Source organism: Acanthochromis polyacanthus, chromosome 18 (assembly GCF_021347895.1).
Source record: "Acanthochromis polyacanthus isolate Apoly-LR-REF ecotype Palm Island chromosome 18, KAUST_Apoly_ChrSc, whole genome shotgun sequence".
NCBI classification, from domain to species: Eukaryota; Metazoa; Chordata; class Actinopteri; family Pomacentridae; genus Acanthochromis; species Acanthochromis polyacanthus.
In genome coordinates, this window is record NC_067130.1 from 35,907,734 (window position 1) to 35,915,361 (window position 7,628).

The 7,628-nt window shown below is 38.5% G+C and overlaps 1 protein-coding gene across 1 annotated transcript; it reads left to right on the top strand.

The window, feature by feature from the left end:
• The first annotated feature begins 227 nt into the window (after positions 1-227).
• Positions 228-7,608, top strand: LOC127530886 (derlin-2-like). Its single transcript, XM_051938713.1, has 4 exons — positions 228-403; positions 6,133-6,198; positions 6,598-6,671; positions 6,929-7,608. The coding sequence occupies exons 1-4, from the start codon at positions 311-313 to the stop codon at positions 7,035-7,037; spliced, it is 342 nt and encodes a 113-aa protein (XP_051794673.1). The 5' UTR covers positions 228-310; the 3' UTR covers positions 7,038-7,608.
• Positions 7,609-7,628: the final 20 nt, after the last annotated feature.

Below are 7,628 nucleotides of genomic sequence, written 5' to 3' on the forward strand. Positions count from 1 at the left end.
AAAATAACAAGACTAAAACATACTGGGAGTCATTTGAAATCTTGAAGTTTGTCACGGTTGAATTGCTGAAAATAACCAAAAACACCAGAAATGTGATATTCGGTGATCGGATCCTTAAAAATCCAGCATTCTTATAGGGTCTTCGCACCATTCGGTGCTCGGACCCTAAAAAATATCGCATCATCATCATCCCTACGTAACTATCTGCTGAAAGCAGTCGTGCATGGGTCTCACTTTGTCCCACGTTATTGAACGCAGCTTGATGAAATGACGTGTCAAGAAAGTGCCGGAAGCTTTCAATCTGTCCAAAATGGCTTACCAGACTTTACAACAAGAGTATCTACAGATTCCTGTTGTTACCAGGGCATACACAACCGCTTGCGTCCTCACAACTGCTGCAGTGGTAAGAACATTTCAAATGTTCTGTGTGTTCGACACTATCGTTTGGTGCCCTTTCAGCTGCCGTAAGGTCGTTTCTCTCCTGCTAGCTCGCTGGTTTAGCTACAGCCTTGTGAGAGGGATACGTGTCTAAACTCGGTTGCCTACAATGGTGCATTGTTGTTCAAGGCTCAAAAAGGAGAAACGAGCCAACTGTGGCAGAAGCCCTGGCCTTTATATAATCAGTCAACCAGCCCTATAAGCACTGGCTATGTTGTGTTTCCGTAGCCTTAAACATAAGCGAGAACTGTGGTGTGTTTTGCTGTTAATGCTGTAAGGTAACGCTCTGTGCTGTTCAGTGTACAGGGGATCCACAATAAACCGTGTTCAGAATGTGTCTGCTCATAAAATGTATTCACTATCTTATGTTAAATTTGAGAGGTGATATCTTGGAAATGTAGAAAACAAAACGTATCAAAAGTAGAAGTCCTCATTTTTGGGTTCTATATGTCATAGGTTATCCTATCGCTGTTCTACATATCAGTATGAGGTGTATTTGGTGTTTAAGTAGCTCAATGAAAACCACATTTTACTCTAAACTGTACAGTACAAGACATGCTGTGATTACACAATGCACTTCTGACGTCCAGTAGAGTGAAACTGGTGTTTTGACCTTTTGAATTTAGGACTTTAACACAGTAGTTCACAACAGTAGAGACTGGTCTTCTAAATAACCTCACTGGCCACATGATCAGGTACACCTGTGGAATCTAATGCAAGAGCTCTGCCATGATTTTTTTCTTCTGTACTTTAATTTTTTGTTGACATTGTGGAAATGGTGATGATTCTACTTTGTGTGTAAAGTAAAGTCATAGCAGGTAGTGTTGGTGGTGCTGAGAGTGCACTGGACTGCATTTCCTGTTCTTAATATTTTGTCCCTTTCATGCATGTTAATAGGGTATACAAAATATTACGAACAAAAATGTGTGAGCTTCGGAAGAGTGAAATCAATAGCAGAGCTGTTGTAGTGGATTGCAATATAGATGGATTAGTTTGGTGGGTGGACAGATACTCTTAACACTGCAGTGAAATTTCAGTCTACAGTTAGCATACTTTTGAAGGGCACTTTATGTGTTGGCATATAAATCTAAATCTGCAATATTAACTCATTTAATCACTCAAATAAATATAGAAAAGAAGTGAGTAAACTCCTGTGCAATATCACTTACATGTCATATGATTAAAATTGTGTAACCTTACATTAATTGCCTTATTTTTGTGGTGAATGACAGAATATTTACTGTTATTAGCAACTTAAAAACAAATAATTTAGACATTACAAACACAGGCCCCAAAACGGAGGCTTGGTGCAAGAACACGAATGCATCTGACACCCTGACTCACAAGTTAGAAAACCTGTGATCACTAAAACAATTTTTTTTAAACCTGTGGTTTTCACTTAGCCTACCTGTATGGTTTAAAATGACCAGGGAACACCAGATCTTTCTCAGTTTTGGACCTATGGCTTTCACATAAAAAAGAATTACCAGAGCAACAGAAAACTCTGGTTGTGAAACTTTGCATATATGGAAATGGATATAAGAAGATTGCAGACAAACTATAATCAGTGGGTACAGAGTTGCATCAGTACTCAGGAAGTATAGATTGAGTCATTGTACTACTAGTCAAAGCTGCAGTGGTCTTCTTTCTAAAACGATGACACAGGCGGTGCACTTTTTGAACTGTATAGCTCCAAAAAAACACACAGGCAGCTGCTTCACACTTATCATAGTGATTATCAGTTGAAATCAGAGTTTCAGTGACGGCTCAGAATGTGAAAGTCTTTGCATGATGTGAAACTATATGAACATCATTGGGGAAAAAACTACTTCTTCTTTGACAGAAACTTGCTAAAGTGCATGAAAAGACACCTGAAACCTATTGAAAGCAAATTCTTCAGTCAGATGAGACTGAGATTAATTTTTTGAGGTCATATGGGGTCTAGCATGGTTGGTGTGAATCTGGACAGGTCTACTATAGTGAATGCGTAAATGAAACACATAGTTAGAAGAGGAATGATATAGGGCTGCATGAGTGCAAAAGGTGTTGGGGGGACAACATTTATAAATGGCGCTATGAATGTCTGTGGATCTACTAAATACTGGCCGACAAGATGACTTCCACTCTGCCGAAGCTCTGCAAACAGGAATATTCTAGCACGGTAACCATTCCAACTGACAACTGAGGAAATGCAATTAATTTAAGGTAATGCAAGGTTAAATCATAAAAAGGTAGGGTTAGTTACCTTTTTAATTTCAATTACATGTCATAGTCTGTTAAAAGATTTAAATGGATATTTCACAGGATTTTTGGGAAACCAAGGGATAAAGGAAGTAATGCATTTACTGTGTATTCACATGTTCAGATATTCTGTTAATGACCCTGCATGGAAACATTGTGATTTCAGGACACACTGGTACCTTGTCACGTGTAAAGACAATGTATTCTGAACCGATACTTAAGACACCTGAGCTTAATCAGTGATACCGTTTTAATTTTCCCCAAAATGTCACCCAGCTGACACAATTTACTACAAACCACCTTACTATCAGAAGATTTAAGACTTCAATATACTCCCTTGCAGATGCACACACATACAGCTATGGACACAATTAATGCATAGTTGTTGCTATGACAGTACTTGGCTACTTGGAGAACTGTGTTCTATACATGCGCAATAGGTTGCGTGTATGTAGTCTGTGCAGACACACTACTACAGAGCATTTTTGCTCTTGCAGTGACATTTTCCCACACCATGTACACAACTTTTGAGGTGCGTGCAGAGGGGTCCGTGCAGATTCTAGCAAACTTTGGAAGGTGATTTAAAAAAAAAATACATGCAGTGTGCATAGTGTGCTAGTGAACCCTCACATACTCATAAAAACAAATGCTGGAATTTGGTTTCTTATGCATTATTAATATAACTCAAATGATTGTTTTTGGCTGTTGAGTGTGAACATAAACTTCGAGCAGCCAAACAAGCAGGACTTTCTTTGATCCACATCAAGCTCAATGCTTGGGAGTGACACTAGGGAGGATTTGTCTATCTTTATATAATTCAGATGTGCCAGAAGATAATTAAAACATAAAATAAAACATAAAGGTGTCAATAGTTTGAAGATCACCTTAAGAAATGTTCATTCCCAATAATTTTTTCATCAGTGTTCACCAAATTAGTTGTGTGTTATGGAACACGGTTGACAGATGTTGAGCTGGTGTCATTTTTACCTCCTCATCCTATGTTGAAGCCTGACACTGTACGGGACTTGACAGAGTAGAAAAACTGGGCAGCTGAAATATTTTCTGTCTCAAAATCGCATGGATTAAAATATTTTTTGCGGTTGACAGCTACGTATAGATGTGAATGAGGAATATAAATGACAGAAGTCATTTTAATTTTGGTGAATAAAGCAGAAGGCAATACACCTTTCTTAACAGAGTGTGCTAAGCCTTGACTCACATACAGTTAGGTTCATATATATTTGGACACTGACACAAGTTGTTTTTTTTTTTTTACCTGTTTACTGAAACATACTCCAATTATAGTGATATAATGGACATGGACATAAAGTGCAGACTCTCAGCTTTCATTTGAGGGTATCCACATCCAATTGGATGAAGGGTTTAGGAGTTTCAGCTCTTTAACATGGGCCACCCTCTTTTAAAGGGACCAAAAGTAATTGGACAATTGACCAAAAGGCTATTTCATGGGCAGGGTGTGGGCAATTCCTTCGTTATATCATTATCAGTTAAGCAGATATAAGGCCTGGAGTTGATCTGAGGTGTGTCGCTTGCAGTCGGAAGATTTTGCTGTGAAGCCAGCATGCGGTCAAAGGAGCTCTCCATGCAGGTGAAACAAGCCATCCTTAGGCTGTGAAAACAGAAAAAAAACATCAGCGAAATTGCTACAATATTAGGAGTGGCAAAATCTACAATTTGGTACATCCTGAGAAAGAAAGAAAGCACTGGTGAACTCAGCAATGCAAAAAGACCTGGACGTCCACGGAAGACAACAGTGGTGGATGATCGCAGAATCATTTCCATGGTGAAGAGAAACCCCTTCACAACAGCCAGTGAAGTGAACAACACTCTCCAGGAGGTAGGCGTATCAATATCCAAGTCAACCATAAAGAGAAGACTGCACAAAAGTAAATGCATAGGGTTCACTGCAAGGTGCAAGCCACTCATAAGCCTCAAGAATAGAAAGGCTAGATTGGACTTTGCTGAGAAACATCTAAAAAAAGCCAGAATCATTCTGGAAGAACATTCTTTGGACAGATGAAACCAAGATCAACCTCTACCAGAATGATGGCAAGAAAAAAATATGGCGAAAGCTTGGAACAGCTCATGATCCAAAGCACACGACATCCTCTGTAAAACATGGGGGAGGCAGTGTGATGGCTTGGGCGTGCATGACTGCCAGTGGCACTGGGTCACTAGTGTTTATTGATGATGTGACACAGGACAGAAGCAGCCAGATGAATTCTGCGGTGTTCAGAGACATACTGTCTGCTCAGATCCAGTCAAATGCAGCCGAATTGATTGGGCGGCGTTTCATAATACAGATGGACAATGACCCAAACATACAGCAAAAGCAAACCCAGGAGTTTATTAAAGCAAAGAAGTGGAATATTCTTGAATGGCCAAGTCAGTCACCTGATCTCAAACCAATTGAGCATGCATTTCACTTGTTAAAGACTAAACTTAGGACAGAAAGGCCCACAAACAAACAGCAACTGATAGCTGCTGCAGTAAAGGCCTGGCAGAGCATTCAAATAGAGGAAACCCAGCGTCTGGTGATGTCCATGAGTTCAAGACTTCAAGCAGTCATTGCCAGCAAAGGGTTTCAACCAAGTATTAGAAATGAACATTTTGTTTTCAGTTATTTAATTTGTCCAATTACTTTTTAGCCCCTGAAATGAAGGGATTGTGTTTTAAAACTGCTTTAGTTCCTCACATTTTTATGCAATCTTTTTGTTCAACCCGCTGAATTAAAGCTGAAAGTCTGCACTTGACTGCATCTGAACTGTGTCATTTCAAATTCATTGTGGTAGTGTACACTATGAAAATTAGAAAAACTTTATCCAAATATTTATGGACCTAACTGTACATGGAACTTGGTAAATCCAGTTGGGAAGTCCAAGCATTCATGTTGATTCTGACGGCTGTGCTTCAACCTGGTGATTACACTTAGTCATGTGGGAGACTGTGTGTTGACTGGGTAGTCTCAACCAGAAGAAGGTCCTCCCATCTCCTGGGCATGTGTCTTAATAGGAATTATTTGGATAAATTAGGCACAGATGAAAAAATAATTTAATTGCTATTTTCTGGCTTCACTAAGTTAGGAAAAACAGTCCCACACTGATTGATAAAGATCTCATTTCATACAACTCCCTGTATAGGGCCAAAACACTTTTAGTGTAAATACAACTACAGATAGATGTAGTGTCATATTCAGACTATAGACTCTACGAGCAGGGCTGTGTATAGATTTTCTATTGTTGTAGAGACTGGTGTAAAACTGAGAACTGTTTCAGAGTATTTGCAAGCAACAAAATAATATATTACAAATGCACACACCTGGTTTGCATTCAGATTTATGTTTTTGATTGTTAAAGCTGGATCATTTTGTGGCATTTTCTTTGTCGTTAGAATTTTTTTTTTAACATTATCTTTGTTTGTGTTCTCTTACAGCAACTAGAGATCATCACACCTTTTCAGCTATACTTCAATCCGGATTTGATTCTAAGGAACTACCAGGTGAAAAATGTGACCCACTGATTCAAGCACATAGCATTTCATACACTTCAGGCCGTTGGTGATTTCTGCTTCCTGACTAGCTTAACTGAAAAGCAGCATCATAGCCAATCATTATTGTCTAATTCTGAGTTTGATTTGATCAAATTAATGTGATTAAATTAATGTGATTAAATACGCGGGAATGTCTGTGTTGTTGTTTATTTAGATTGTCTGGTCTTTCTCATCATATTAAAATAAAATAGAATTTGACAATAGTTATCATTCATAATGCCATCAGTCTCAGGCCAGTATGTTGACTAGAGCAATCAGAAGTTAAGTAAAGCTAGTTACACATTTTTGAATCAAAGAAGTTGCTCTATGTTATCTGCAACTGAATCATCTCTCTCTCACTTTTTCTAGGTATGGCGACTAATAACCAACTTCTTGTTTTTTGGTCCAGTTGGCTTCAATTTCCTGTTCAATATGATTTTTCTGTATCCTTTACAGCTCCAAGTGCCACTGCATTTAGCATCTGTAGTGAGTTTACATAATTTCTGTTTCGCAGGAGCAGACTGTATTTGGTTTAAGAGACAAGGTGATGAAACTTAACACTAAGATGAAGTTTGCATAAACAAATAGATACCATACATGCTGTGGCGCAGCAGTTTTACCAGTTTGGGTAATAATGAGGATCTGAAAAATGTTTCTCACAGTACTTTTGCACAGTTTTTTCTTAACTATCTGGTTTTAGATACAGATACTGTCGTATGCTGGAGGAGGGATCCTTCAGGGGACGAACGGCTGACTTTGTCTTCATGTTCCTCTTTGGTGGGCTGCTCATGACTGTATCCTTCCTGTGAATCAATCAAAAACCATTTTACCTTATGATTTATTACTTATATGACCTTCAACTCTCTAGTATCAGTAATACTGCTCTACTTTTACAAATAGTGTGTGCACGTCCATGCATGTACACTATTTGTGCACACATTTAAACACAATATTCATGTTTAAGTAGTATTTGGCAAGAATGCAAATTTGATTTTTGAGAAAACGTTAATTGAAAAATTAAGGTAAGCAAACAGAATGCCGCTGCAGATATAAGAGGAAGCCATCAGGCAAACATCAAGTGCAAAAGAAAAGGATCTTAGGTAAAAAGGTTTAAAAAAAAAAAAGAATAGAATCACTTTATTCATCCCCGAAGAAAGGAGGTTTCTTAGATATATAATTACATATGTGATCATATATGATCTACTCAAAGATCCATCCATCCATTCATTTTTTTCCCGCTTATCCTGCCTCCGCTTGTCCAAGCTGCGGAGGCAACAGACGAAGCTGCTTGTTCCAGACGTCCTCACACCAGCAACGCTTTCCAGCATCTACTCAAAGATGAGCGGCAAAAAAACCTGACATCAATGTGACAATGGGACTAATACTGAGTAAAAATGCAA

Coding starts and splice junctions, on each gene's coding strand:
- LOC127530886 (XM_051938713.1), top strand. CDS start 311: ATGGCTTACCAGACTTTACAACAAGAGTATCTACAGATTCCTGTTGTT. Junction 6,199..6,597: donor TGATTCTAAGGAACTACCAG/GTGAAAAATGTG, acceptor CACTTTTTCTAG/GTATGGCGACTAATAACCAA. Junction 6,672..6,928: donor CTGTTCAATATGATTTTTCT/GTATCCTTTACA, acceptor ATCTGGTTTTAG/ATACAGATACTGTCGTATGC.